The 15,461-nt window shown below is 36.2% G+C and overlaps 1 protein-coding gene across 1 annotated transcript in view; it reads left to right on the forward strand.

The window, feature by feature from the left end:
* kif26ba (kinesin family member 26Ba) overlaps nucleotides 1-15,461 on the forward strand; it is a 107,024-nt gene that overhangs the window by 76,875 nt on the left and 14,688 nt on the right. The window contains 9 exon segments of the mRNA XM_032560925.1: nucleotides 737-923; nucleotides 5,450-5,636; nucleotides 10,781-10,952; nucleotides 12,465-12,698; nucleotides 12,700-12,804; nucleotides 14,049-14,213; nucleotides 14,447-14,564; nucleotides 15,030-15,237; nucleotides 15,337-15,438. Coding sequence (XP_032416816.1) covers nucleotides 737-923; nucleotides 5,450-5,636; nucleotides 10,781-10,952; nucleotides 12,465-12,698; nucleotides 12,700-12,804; nucleotides 14,049-14,213; nucleotides 14,447-14,564; nucleotides 15,030-15,237; nucleotides 15,337-15,438 — 1,478 coding nt within the window.

Consider the following 15,461-nt stretch of genomic DNA (forward strand, 5'->3'; position numbering starts at 1 on the left):
ACAGCAACAAAATTCAAGCTACTAAATTAATTACTAAATAGACCAACAAATTAGAGAATAGCAGCAGCATTACTTTTGCTGTTTGTTCATGAATACGTAATCTCAGACTGGTGTCCAAATCTGAGCCAAATTTGTCAAGTTATCAGTTTTGCTTCAGTATTTTTGTAAAACTGTAGATGGAAATGCTGAGCAATAAAGTCAATGCAAAATGTTTTAATTAGACAAATGTAGTCTGATTTTTGTCTAAGAAAGCAATTCATATATATAAAAATGTTAAACAACTGATTCTGACCACAAAGGACAGCTTTCACCAAAGTTTAACAGTATTATAGTTTTCTTTTTTCAGGAAAACCACGCAGCACTAGTCAGATTGTCACCAAGTGACGGCAACAAGTGAGCAGCAGAATGTCTGCATGTTTATAGGATTAGAGGGTCTGGAGCAAACACATCTGTATAATCCCTAACTAATCTGGTATAATCTCATCAGTAATTACATCCTACAGCGCACACACATTTTCCATTCCTTGCAGCTTCTTTGTATGTCATATACCTGCAGGTGAACCATTACTAGCAGAGCCCTACATGCCAAATCCTCATTGTAAACATAATCATCGTATAAATACTTTTTGGCGGGTGACTCAAACCCCTCTGGCTTAATTTGGTTTCCTCTTACTTCCCCCATCATGTCATGTCTGCAACATTGATGCTTTATTTGTCAAATCTGGATGTTTTCCAGCTCCAAAACCAGTCGGAGCTCCGTGCTCCCACCCCAGAGAAGGCGGCCTGGTTCCTGGATGCGGCCATCGCAGCTCGCCACAGCAGCCAGCGGCCCAACACCACAGAGGAAGAACACAGGAACTCCCACATGCTCTTCACGTTGCATATCTACCAGTACCGCATGGAAAAGACAGGCAAAGGAGGGAGTGAGTACTCTATGCTATAAAAACATTATTACCACTGAGATGTGTTTTCCTGCTGCAGATTTAATTTTTCATTTTATTGAGAAAAAGAAAGTTTGTCTGAAATATGATATTTAGATCTGTGTGTGCTATAAATGCAAATCTGTCACCAGTATGTCACTGTGTGATCTATTAATAATTATTCAGTGCTTAGAGAATAACAGTCTGATAACACAATCACACTGAGTCATTGCATGGGACTGAGACAGAGTCTGACACTTCTCATGCACAAAATGTGTGCGCATTAATGTACTTGCCAGTGTTTCCTATTCAGAGCTATTTCCAAGTATAATAACTCTTCTAAGATCCGCATGCTGCTCAGTCGTAACGCAGCATAATGCAGATTTTTTAAATTGTTCGAGTTTGCTGAAAATTACTTCTAGTTTACGGGAAGGACTAGGAATGTAGTGGTAATGGTTACAGTTAGCACAATGTTAGCATTAAACAAAACTGTATTGAATGCTGTTAGTAGCATGTGGGGACTAGCATGTTGATCTCCAGTAATATACTTAACATGCTAGTAACACCCCACATGCTACTGACTACATTTTATCAAATTATGGCATTGTTGCTCATTTTTAGTGTATACAATATTGTTTGCTGAATAGAGTAAGTCCACATTAGAGAACATGCTAATAATACCCCACATACTGTTGACTACATTTTAGCTAATCTTAGGATTGTTGCTAATTTAAGCTTCTACAATGTTAGCATACTAAAGGGAGTAAATCAATCCTAGTCAACATGCTATTAATTCCCCCAAAACTATTGATTACATCTTAGCTAACCTTTTTATTGTTCTTATAGTATACAATAACGTTTTCATCCTGAAGGGAGTAAGTCAGGGTTAGTCTACTTGCTACTGATAACCTACATGCTGTTGACATCATTTTTGGCTAACCTTGGCATTTTAGTTATATTTAACTTATACACTGTTGTTGAAATACAACATGGAGTAAGTCAATGATAGTCAACTTGCTACTGAGAGCATTTCAGCTAAGCCTGGACATTTTCATCACATACAACAAACACAGGCACAAACTATCTGTTGTCTTAAGCTGTTTATGCTTTAACACTCAAATCAGCTCCACTGATGCCTCTGATTCAGGTCTGATACGGACACTGTGACAGGCTCCTTTAAAATTTCATTTAAAAATTAGTAAATAAACTTAAGGAAATCAATTAAAACTCCAATTGTGGTCAAAAACAATCGCGTGTGTGTGTGTGTTAGCATAATTGTCAACTTGCATGATAGGAAGAAACACAGATTAGGGATGAATAACTGTAATGTGAGAGCATGCATTGTTCTCATTTTGCTTTCAGCTGACCCTGGACTTCATTTGCTAAAATGTCTTTTATTTTAAACACATTTTGACATTTATCCAGTGTTCCCTATTTTGAAACTTGGAAGCAAAGCACATTGAAGAAAACATTCCTTTTGGTTTATTCTTCATCCATTTGTCATTGTGCTTCAATAAAAAGTTTGTTAGTTATTTGAATCTTACCTTAAGAGCTGCAGCTTCACTGTCAAACTCACTAAATTGTCCTGTTGGATTGGGCAGGGATCCATTCATTGTTCTCTTTTTAAAAGCCCCACTTCAGTTTCATCCTAAACAAAAATCAGATATCATTCCACTAATCTTAAATCTACTTGATCGTAAGTAGGAAAGATAAGGCCCCACTGAATACTTTGCTGGACTGTCTGGACGGCTTTAAATAATGGATGAAATGTAAAACAGATGCAAGACTTTGGGAGTACATAACCTCCCCTACTCCAAAGGTTTCTCTGCAAAAACGTGCCGTACTTTTTGACGTGATATTCTTTCTCGTTGGCAAGAAAAACAGTTGTCAGAACCTTTTATTTTTGTCAACTGAGAGTCCTTGACGAAGTAAAGCCTTTACTCTCATTCCTGCACTTTAAAAAGGTGATTTACAATTTCATCTAATCGACACAAGGCAAGTGTGTCGATTAGATGACACACTGTAGTTTGCAAATATCACAATGCAAACTACAGTCTGCATTGTGATATTTGCCCTCACCAATTTAAATGTCAAGCTAATTTTACATACTACATATGTTGTAGGTTTACTGTACTGGCCCTCTAATTTAGATTAGAATCCATTTAAAGCAGTCTTTCTCAAACTTTGGTCCGCATGCGCCCCCTACTGATCCGCGAGGTACTGCATGTAAACAGCCGTTTATGTTCCATGGCGTTAGCTAAAAGTCCGGCGCTACAGTTAGCTTACCAAAGGATTGTGTTTAAAAATAATAATAGATAATAATGAATAAATGGCTTAAGACTATGTCACTAGAAAGAAAAACTGAAGATACCAATGGAAGGTTTTTCAGGGTGAGTTGCATAACTTTTGTTTTTGAATACTATTAAGATATACAGTATATCGTGCCGCTGGATGTAGACCTCAGTTTGCCGCTGTGCTGAGTGAGACGTGATGATGACGAGACGGTGAACAGCGCTGCGTCCCACACTAACTGCATCTTAACACCTAAAAAAATATCTATGTTGTGCTATCTACAGGCTGAACTAAAATGTTTGTTTTTGCCAACACTAGTCTATTTTTCTTTTGTTATGCTTCTAAATTACAAATAACCCTGTCACAAACGATCAACATATAAAACTCATTTAAGGTTCTATTTTTAATTCAGACACATTAAGAGACAAGTGAAAGGATCCAATGCCATAATTATTGCTTTTTCATTTATTTTTGAGTGGTTGGTAAGCCATATAACTCCAACCTTTGAACGAGTCAGTCACCAAAGAGGCTCCTAAACTAAAGAAATGAAGTGTGCTGTAATTTGGTAATGTACAAATTGGAACCAGTTTTAAATTTGATCTTAAGCTACTTTATTACACCATTTATTTAAATTTGTTTAATTAAAAATAGAAGCTAGACTTAAAATTGCAATTTAGTATTAATGGGCTAATAAAGTTGAAACAGACAAAGCTGCAGCTGAATAAAAAGTGGTTTGGTCTGTTTTTATGTACCCTCGTTGATCTGTAACATCTTGCTGAAAGAAGAAAAAGCTTATGTCCTCGGTGAGTAATGTCTTTGAAAATACTTTTTGCCCTTTTCAAACAGAAACTCCTGTACAGCTGTTTGACTTGTGGTAACTGAAAACAAGGGCAATGTTCTGTGCTGCTTTTACAGAAAGAGCTTTTTCAGGGTCTTGGATGCAGCTGGAATGAATCAAGCAGTTCATCAGGATGTTTTCTATTGTGCATTTTGAGAAACTGACCAGCAGTTCTGAGAGTTTCAGTTCTCCTTCACTTTCTTAAACAGTGAAGGGACTGAGCGGCTTTGTGTCTTTGTTGATGGTTATTAGCTGTGATTTTTTTTTCTAATTTTTGGTGCTATAATCCACAGTAGGTTTTGCCTTAGACTTTCTGGTTTTGAAAAACAAGTTTTTTGTCACTATGCCTGGATGTAGAATCTTCTTTTTTTTACGCATTTTTTTCATGTTTGATTCATGTATGGATAAAATACGGTTGAAAAGTGTGTGGGCTGAGCACACAGCCCTGAGCCACTCCTGTGCTAACAGTAAACATTCACCCTTACAATCTCAGTAAGAGCGGCAGCTGTAGGGATAACGTCAAAATACTGTTATGTATAATATAATTATTATGTCTATTAATTATTTGTATAGTTACTATCTTATTACAATAAAAACATTTCAATTCCAGGATGTCCAGGCATCCTTAAAAAGTCTTAAATTTGTGTGCCTAAAATTAAGGCCTTAAATGTATTAAATTCATTAAGGAAATGCAAGTTGGCCTTAAATATTTTAATTACAATTCTTACATTTTATAGTGACAGGACTATTTAATTCAATTCAGTTTATTAAAATAGCGTTAATTCACAATAAATGTCTTCTCAACACATTTAACAAAAAATTTAATCACACATGCATTCCAATTTGTCGTAATTATCAAAATTGATCCTAATTATCAATGTAGATTTTTTTTCTTGCAGGCAAAAGTCTGTCAGGCAAAAGTCTGAGGCAGTTGAGGCAACTAGCTGCTAATATATACCCTTGTTAGCTAGCTAGCTTTTTAACCTAGCTAGCTAGGGGGAAAAAATCCAGTGTCACAATTCTTACTCTTCTTGATCGTAATGCATTCAGTACCTCCAACCATCCTCTATATTTATAGGTTTTTAATCTTAATTTCATCCAAGGTGGCAATAAAAGGTCTAATGTATTCTTTATGTATTATATAGAGTGTTTTACGTCACTGCATTGTTGGTTTTTATGTGTTTTAATTTTGATTTTTATTTGTTTAATCTTGTGATTGTACAGCACTTTGGTCAGTGGTACTGTTTTAAAGTGCTATATAAATAAACTTGCCTTGCCTTGCCTTGCCTAAAAAAGTCTTAAATTTTACTTGCTGAAACCTACAGATACCTTGAATTCAGTTTATTTCCAATTTGTTTTTTCCTCTGCTTTTACTGACCTGTTTTTCCATACATTTCAGTGTCAGGGGGTCGTAGTCGCCTCCACCTGCTGGATCTGGGGAGCTGTGATGCTAAAGCACTGGGAGGAGGCGGCGGGAAAAGCAGAGAAAACTCCTCACCCAGCTCAGCTCCTCTGTGCCTTTCTCTGTCCGCCCTCGGGAACGTGATTCTGGCCCTGGTCAATGGCAGCAAACACATTCCCTACAAGTAGGTTGGTGTGCGTGTGTGGGCGGGGAGTGCAGAGAGAAAGTGTGAGAAAATTAACTGATTGGATCCTGAAGAGGAGAGTAGAGGCCAAATTACCAAATGTGTGAGATAAATGTGGTGAGGAATGAGGCAAAGACTGAGTAGGAGGACGGGAAGAGAAGAGGAGAGGAGAAGAAGATGTTTCTATAGATGCTTCAGTTTTTATCGGAACTTAACATTTTAAACAACAGATGCTCCTCCATATTAATTAATATTCTGGTTTGCAGACTGGCAAAGACGAGAAAGCGGAGATAATAAATTGTTACCTGAGCTAAGAAGTTGTAAAGAGAGAGAAAAAGAATAAGGAAGATAATAAAAAAAATGTTAAAAGCATGTTAAAACAGAATTAACTTGAATATGAGATTGTTGAAACTTAGGGAACAACTGACATTCCTCCTCCTGGTATCCAGAAAGAAGGAATAATGTAAAGAAACCAAACAAAAATAAATAAATGTTGTGCTGCAAATACATTTGAAAAGTAATGAAAGAAACATTACTGAAAAATAAAAATGAATAGAACAATTAAATCAGAAATATTTGGTAATAAATGTAGAAAAATAGCTGGGTAAAAAATTATGTATTGATTTTAATTGACTGAAGCAGCTGATAGTGAAACCATAAATATTTCAGGTGAACTTTTTACTTCTCTCGTTTCTTTTATCTTTTAAAGTTGTGTATCTCTGTGTTTTTTGATGAGTTAATTTAATCTCTGTCTTTTGAATTTACATTGCAAAACAGCCTAATGCTTATATAAGCGCTGAAGATGAACACAGAGCTTCGACTGGTGACTCAGACTTCTGCTGAAGATGGAAACGGATTATTTTAAAGGGCATGCATCTTCATTTCTACAACATCTTTTCAAAAGGCTGTTCACTCCTGTAGCTCTTCATAGCTACATTATTCTCTTTAAATCGAGACACTGTTGTCATGAAGTGTCCTTTGGTAAATAATGACACCTTTACTGGACATTTAATGAAACGTTTAATGCAAATTAGTATTAAACGTGTCATTATTTACAGAATGACACTTAATGACAACAATCAAACATTTATGAACATAAAAGTGACAGTTTAGACAAACTGTCACTTTAGTATGAAACATACTAAATGTTTCATACTAAATCATACTAAATGTTGATTTACTAAATGTTTCTGAACTGAATTCATTATAATGTTTAATAAAATTAATTATCAGATCAGAAATTTTGTTCGTGCAGTTTGAAACAAGAATTTAAATTATTCTAAAGTCAAATAGGTATTTAAACTTTATATTGTGAGTAAAATAATAGAGAATGTGGCTCTTTAACTAGGTGAGGGCAGTTTTTATTTCGCATGTTGTGAAATAATTATTTAGTTTAAATTGCAGCATTAAGTTAAAACTCACAATTCAAGATTGATGAACTTATAAAACAATGTTCAGACAACTTGTCTCTTGTTAAATCAACTTAATGAACTTTAGTTTCTGAGTAAAAACCAAAACAGTTTTCTTGTTGACTAAAGTTGCATTTTCAAGGCAGCAGGTGGACTTTACATTTTCAATTTAAATCACCTTCAAATGTTTTACAGTATAGTAGCTTTACTGACTTATAATATCTTTACTCAAAAGACAAGAAATGTCATTCAACATAAGTCATTCAACGACACAGGCTAAAAACATTTTTCTTTTCTTTCTTTTATAAAAAAACTTAAGAGCATTTCTTAAGTAAAAGCTAAAAAATGCTACATTAACGATCGTCAGAGACCGCTACAGCCACTCAAATGTTTTACAGTGTATGATCAGGCACTCTACCTCAACATGCTCATGTATTTGTTGTGATTTGCATGGCTGCTCATTGCTGCTCGTAGCTTTGTGCGATCATGCAAGCACATGGCAGAAACTCGAGGCGCTTGGGCATGAAGAAATGGCCGAGGGGATTTGCAGAAGTTCAAAACGAGCGTCATAGTAGCAAAAAACATGATTTCAGATATTTTTTTGGCAAAGCCATGGGTTCCAGACCTGCTGCTCAGAGTATCGATTTTCACACTCTGCTCTCTCTAAGGGTTTTCATGGAGAGGCCGAAAAAGAATCACACATGCACAGAGTAACGGTTTTCTGGCTGAAAATAACTTGCTGATGGCAGAGCTGGCTAAAGATGGAGGAAAGAGAACAAGAAGTCAAAAATTATTCATCACATTTTAGAAGTAATCACAGACTATATATGTGAATTACAAGCATGAAAAATAGAAATGTACTGTTAAACTTTTGAGTGGAAATCAGATAAACATTATTTGATGCGTTTTGATATTGATTCAAGCAAAAACATAAAATCTTACAAAGTATTTTTCTTGTCAAGTTTCTAGTGCAAATATTTTTGTATTGTCTCATTTCGAGTGTTTTAACTTAAAAATTAACTTTTCAGTAAGATATAAGAGCTTGTTTGAAGTCAATGATTCATAAATACTGATTTTTTTTTTTTTTAAATACTGATTAGTGGAGTATTAGTACTCCACTAATACATTTTTAAATTTACAACATGGGAAAAATGTCTAAATAAAACTCTGGGAAAAGGGCCCACTGCATCGAACCCCATTGAAAACCTCCTGGTTATTCAACCAAATATTGATTTCTGAACTCTTCCTGAGTTAAAACATTAGTATTGTTGTTTCTAAATGAACATGAACTTGTTTTCTTTGCATTATCTGAGGTCTGAAAGCTATGCATCTTTTTTTAGAAACATTTAGTGTGAACAGGACATTACCCTCAAGCATTAAAATAAACATTTACTTTAGTAACACAAGAGTCAGATCAACGTAACACACTTCCATCTCAGGATACAAAACAAGCCGCTAAGCATTCTGGGAAATTGTTCCCACTCCTGTCTTTTTCTTCTCTCAGTTTTTTAAGTGCTAATCTAAAAACTCTAGTTTATTAACTCTTAATATAAAAGTTAACACAACCTACTACTGTAAGTTTATCTTTCACAAACTCATATTTAGGTTCAAAATGTGAAACTTGTAAATTTATTTGACTTAAAGAGCAGAAGCCAGTAGACAACTAAATGAAATGTTTTACAGTGTGGATCCTACGCGGGGATGCGTCTGCGTGTTTTCGCTGAGCGCCATGCGTGGGTTCTTTCCTCATACTTTGGCTTCTTCGTTACTGTCCCAAAAACACACTTCTTAGGTTAATTGGCCTCAGTGCTCAGGGCAATTTAGAGAGAAGCAACCTTCCTGTGACCCCGCATGGATAAGCATACAGACAATAGATGGATTGATCTTGATTTTAACCTTATGCAAAACATGATGCTCTGGGATTTAAAATCCTAGATTGATTGTTGATCGTTCAACCACGAAGATCATAATTTTCTTTCCTAGAGAAGATCTAGTTATAGATTTAGCAGAAACTGAGCGCTGCGATCTAATCCAACAAGTTCAGCACTTGAATTAATATCCAAATGAATACTTCATGAGTCATGAGTTTACCTACATTAATCTCAGGGAGCGATGGAGATAGAGGGAGATTTAAGGAGAGAGAGGAGGGTTTGTTGAAGCCCAAGGCAGAAGAGGAGAGGAAGAGAGCAGTGATGAAAAAGAGGTCGTCAGGGTAGGAGTGTGTGCATAATTTGGGTGTGTGTGTGCGTGTACACATGACTGCAAGCTGTGTTTTTTTTATTTAAAAAAAAAGGACAACAGCATGAGTTAACGGGACACAGAGGAGCTGTTCTCTGTCAACCTGCTGCTGCACACACAGATCTGAGATATAAATGATTACAGCAGCCCACCCAGGAGAAAGTCTTCTCTAAAACACACAGCCTAGCTTTACTTCCCACCATCTGTTAATGTAAACCTCTCAGAAGACTCTAATATTAGACTGTATAATATCTAAAGAGAGCTTCCCAACAGCCTTTCTTTTATTTTTGCAATAAATTAGCTTGTTTTTTAAAATATATTTTCAACAAATATTTAAATTTGTGAAAAGCACAGTGCCTCGCAAAAGTATTCACACTCCTTGAAATGTTTACATTCCTTTTGTTACAAACACAAATTGCTGAATGTGAAGACAGTACAAATGTAAGTCAATAAGTATAATTAATAGTATGGAAGAAAATTAACTCTGCACATTATGGCAACATCATGCTGTGGGATGCTTTTCTTAAGCAGGAGCAGGAAATAGATGGGAAAACCTGCAGATGACTTGACACTACGGTGCAGATTCACCTTTCAGCAACAGACCCCAAATATAATCAGAGCTACAATAATAATTAGGGATGCACAATTATCGGCATGATATTGGCATCGACCGATATTAGCGTTAATATCGGACATCGGTCATTCCGTCAAAATAACTCGGATATAAAAGGCATTGGTCTTATGACAAACCAGTGACAACACAGCACAATATCAGATCTGCACTGTTTGAGTGTCTTTGTCTTAGAGAGAGCAGACTGTCATGAATAAATTTGATATTAAACATAATGCAAGTTGAAAGTGTTGCATCATCTTCAGCCTCCTTTTTATCATTTGCTGGCAGGTTAAATTGACAAAGATAATGCAGTATTTTAATTCCACAGTAGAGAAAACCATATAGTTTTAATAAGTAGGTATCGGAAAAAAAATATCGTTATTGGTATCGGTTATTGGCCAAATGAGTTTTAGTATATAGGCATATCAGATATTGACCAAAAACCCAATAGTGTGCATCTCTACTAATAATAGCAGGTTCATTAGTCAGAGCTGTAACTGAAGGTGTAAATGTGTTTTAAGGTGGTTTTACAAGATATTGAATCAGCAGTGCATGTTGTACACTTTTCAGGTCTTTAGTTATAAAAAATATTTCCTGGAAAGTCTAAATTTATTTTGCTTGACGATTTTTTGGTGCATAAATGCCCCTTTCCTAGTCAAACAGATCAAACTACACTACACCCTTTACACACTGACACACAAATAAATCGGAAACTTGAGATTCTGAAAAGTCCAAGAGGAGTGAATACTTATTCAAGGAGCTGTAATTACTTCAATCTGTCAGATAAACAAGGATTATTTGAAAACCCACTCAGTCACGTTGTACACATGTATGCATTTCAAACCTGTCTTCTCTGCTCACGTCTCATCTATACGTGTAACCAGGGACAGCAAGCTGACCATGTTGCTAAGGGAGTCGCTAGGCAACATGAACTGCAGGACCACCATGATTGCTCACATCTCCGCCTCGCCGAGAGATTTCTCCGAAACCCTCTCCACCATCCAGATTGCTTCACGCGTCCTCCGCATGAAAAAGAAGAAAACTAAAGTAACTGTGGTGAGTTTGATGTTTTTCTTCTGACTAAAATTAAACCGCAAATTCAACACGGTGTGTTAATATCTGGCTACGGCGCAGCCAGGAAAATAAAGTATTTGTAACTAACGGCGCACTCTCCTGAACTGTTACTGTAATACTGGCTGCATGTTTTATTCTTAGAAATCCCTGCAGGGCGGCTAAAATAGTTATTTCAGAAAGATAAAGTGTATTCACAGAGTTAAAACAGATGTGGTTTATTACATTGTTTCTCTTTTATGATCAGATTTTTTCAGAAATACTAAAAAATCTAGAAAAGGTTAAAAGAATAGCATTACAAATAACATTTCAGATGTGAAATATTGTAACACAATCTTAAATAACATTTAAATTCTGGTCTTTAATATTTATGATGAGGCATTATATATTGACTAATTTATTGATTGCATTATTTATTTTCTAAATACAGTATGAGCTAATTGATTTAACAGCTTAAATGTATTTTATTAAGCTCAATTTATATATTTTTATTATTATTGTATGGAACATTATTTTACCAGCAGTAATAACATCACTATTCTGTTTTACATAAGCTAAATGAGACAGCTTTATTCACCAAGAAGGAATTTGATTTTAGTTCCTCTCAGTTTAGACTTTTAAAATAACTTTAAAAAAGCTAATTGGTCGGATTTAAAAATATTATTGCTGTTAAAATAATACTGCATATTGTTATAACTTTTTGTAGCTAGACAACAACTATAAAATGTGTTCAGATTACACTGCGAGAGAGAAACGGGTCAGATGGAGCCTTACAAGTTAATATTAGCCAATATTAGCTATTTAGCTTGACAGGTTGTCTGCTGTTTATTGTACTGACAGGCGTGTTAACTGTTGCCTGGTGCAAACGTTATTTTTATCACCAATTTCAAGCCGCCTGATGTTGAAGTTTGATGTGAAGTCAAATTTCTTTTTAAATTGTTCTTGATATATGCAGCATTGTCATAATGTCCCTTTAAAGGCGGCATTTTCATGAAAAAAGCCTAATTAAAACAAAAACAAATGTTAGGTACAACACTTATTTCTCATTCACAGTAAATAGTATCGCTTTTACTCAGAAACGTTTTGTTCTAAGAAAACAACCAGATCATATATCTGACCCTTCTTATGTTTTGGATCTACGATGATCTACAGACCCCTTTTCTACAAAAATCTAAATATTTGGCTTATTTCAATACCTTCTTTCATGCTTAGTTTATTACTGAGCCAATAAACATGAAAAATGTCACAACTTAGTTTAAATTAATAAATTACTCTAAATGGCAACTTTGACCATAATGGGTTAGTTTCCCTGCAAGAAAATCATGCAACAATTTAAAAGATGAGACTACTTTTACACAAACCTGTTGTAGTTTTGAATTTTGAAATGATTCCTTTTAAAAATTACTATGAAACAAGAAACTGTATGTCGGTTATTAATTAAAAGAGGGGGAAAAAAAGTAAAACATTTGAATTATCTTCATCACTGTCTTTTTGCAGCAGTATACGTCTAGTTCCTCTGGAGGAGAAAGTTCCTGTGAGGAGGGTCGTATGCGCCGTCCAACCCACCTGCGACCTTTCCATCACCGCGGCGACGCCGACTCCGAACTTCCACTGCTGAGGTTATCCAGCGACCCGGACGAGTACTCCAGCAGCGAGCAGTCCTGCGACACTGTGATCTACGTGGGCCCAAACGGAGCGGCGGTGTCGGACAGAGAGCTGACGGACAACGAAGGGGCCGCCGGAGTTCGTCCCGATTGTCCCAGCTTTGCTCCGAGGAAAAACACCTGAGCAGCATCAAATACCGGGGCAAGGTCCACCAGCTGGAGTCCAGAACAAGGTCAGGGGTCAAGGGTCAATCCACCTGAAGCCAAATGTAACCTAAATGTAAGGTAAAAACATAATTCACATAATCAGATGAAAATCTTCCTGCTTTAGTTCAGTCAGGATTGGCAAACTTCTTTATAGTTGCTAAATGTCAGAATAAAAAAGATATTTATGGAAAAAATATTACACTGTGATTCAATGTAACTCAAAAGTTATAAGTTGACATACACTATGATTGATGTAAGCTTTTGACTGGTTTATTCACAATATGCAGTGTAAAATGGAGGCAACACCTCAAAACTACTTCCTCCTTGAGAGACATGGGGGAGAAAATGAGACGGGAAGCTATTACAGACTTCCACGTCTTATTGCTCCTTAGGTACAAGTTGACGGATTGTGTCCTGGAAATTAATGTATTTTGATGCAAGATGTGCAAATAAAAGCAAAAAGCATAGGCCAGCTAAAGCTGGTAAGAATTATGCACCAACAATCAGCTAGCAAGAATCCGTCACTCCAAAAGAAACTTCAGATTCCAATTTCCAAAGCACTGTATACTTTAATTTTTGGAGACATGTCCTAAAGTCTGATGGAACTAAAATTTAAACAATAGGAAGGCCTTCACACTTCACAAAAAAAGATCATATCATAAAGAAAGATCATCAAGGCAACATTTCAATAAATTTGCATGTAAATTAACAAACTTAATAAAACAGCAGCAGCTTATAGATTAGTGCAAATTTGCAGCACTTTTTAAACAGTACATCTAAAAGCTAATAAAAAGTGAAATGATAGTGATTTAAAATAATACAACATAATGTTTTACTACATATACAAATACATAATGCATATAAAGCAATAAAAACATTAAGTATCAGCCAGAGGTTGGTTTGTTTTTGTTGTTTTTTTAACATACTGAAACTTACAGACGTTAAAGTTCCAGATAAAGCCACCAAATTAGTTACAAAGTGGCTTAATTACAACCAAGTCATTGCTTTGGAGTTGGCCTGACCTCAGTAACCTCATTTTGAAGAAATTTTACAAACCTTTTCACTGTTCTGGCATTTACCAAATAGAAATAATCGTGGTAATCCTAAGTGACCTAAAACGTGATTTGTTATTTGTGCCATTTACAGACAAATATCTCATTTCAACTGTATGAACAGAGTTACAGTGTATTAATTATCTGAAACCATTAAAAAACAATTCAAAGAAGAATTTGATTATTTATAACTTAATGGTTTCCTTTCTTACTTTCAGGCTCAGACAGACGAGCAGACCAGTGGCCCAGTGCCACCGCAGCCCTCCCAGTCACTGGTTGGTCAACCATTGGCTCCAGTTCCAGAGGAAGGAGCCGAATGTCTCAAATGCAACACCTTCGCTGAGCTGCAGGAGAGACTGGACTGCATTGACGGCAGTGAGGAGGTGACCGATGCATCCAGTCATAAAAAATCCAAAAAAGCACACTGGAAAAGACCGTGAAGATTATCCTAAACTATAAATCATTCCAACCAAAAAATATTTGATTTAAATTGTTCTATGCTGTGTGCCCATTTTTTTCAATATAAGCTTCAGTTCTATTGTTTTTATGTTGAAAGCTAAATCATAGGAAAAGAATCAGGTTGATATTAAAGCAGTTATTCTTTTCATTTCTCCAGGTGGCAAAATTTCCCTTTGAAGAAATTCCCGCAAGCAATACAAGTGCCAAGCAGGAGTCGTGTCCTTCCTCGTCTGCTCCAGGCTCTGCAGATGGGCTGGATGCCGAGGCCAAAATAGGTAATTTAACCAATGTACTGCCTGAGATTTAAGTTAATATCTCTTCCCAACATCTTATTGCAACAAGCAACATGTAAAAAAACAAACAATAAAACAATAGTTCTCTTTGTCCTTATAGTGCAGCTTGTTACTGTAAAAATATTTCAATTGTAGATACAAGCATAAAAATTAGCATGCTCACCCCTCAGGCTGTTGTTCATATTTAGCCCCATGATTTCCAGAATGGCTGCCATTTTTGAGCCTTCTAAGCCAATTATTGACATAAAATGTTACCAATTTTTATGTGTTGGATTAACTTTTTGTTACACCATATGTTTTGTACTTTAAAATTATATTGATACAACTTTAAATACTAACATGTTGAAAAGTCAGAAACTGAGGAACTTGCTGTTTGAGTCTCACACCAGTTGTCAACTAGGAGATGAAGATTTTACTGAAATATTAATTTACCTGCTCCACTTCCAGCAGCCTCTAGGAGGAGAAGCAATGACCAGCAGCTTCAAGAGATCAAGGAGGTGGTGGAGGAGGCAGAGCTCGCCCAAACAATGATCCACAGTTTAGCTCAGGCCACTGGATGCCCCCTGGTTACCAGTTCCAGGAGCATAACTGGAAGCAGCAGCATCATCACCTCCAATCCCTTACACAAAGCCAAGAACTCTCAGTTACATGACAGGTGAGGACCGCTGGCATCTGTATGCTGTCTCAACTCTGACATTTAGATGTTTCTGCTGTTCTTGGGGGAATATTTGACGTCAGCTGTCTCCTTTTGAAGCCGTGAGAATCTGAATGCGGTCGGAAATATTGAGGGGAAGGCTCGTCCTCTTGGGTCGCCGCGCTTGGGCATCGCAAGCCTGACAAAAACCTCAGACTACAGGTGAGGCATGAATTACACTGGAA

The sequence above is a fragment of the Xiphophorus hellerii genome, chromosome 4 (genome assembly GCF_003331165.1).
Source record: "Xiphophorus hellerii strain 12219 chromosome 4, Xiphophorus_hellerii-4.1, whole genome shotgun sequence".
NCBI classification, from domain to species: domain Eukaryota; kingdom Metazoa; phylum Chordata; class Actinopteri; order Cyprinodontiformes; family Poeciliidae; genus Xiphophorus; species Xiphophorus hellerii.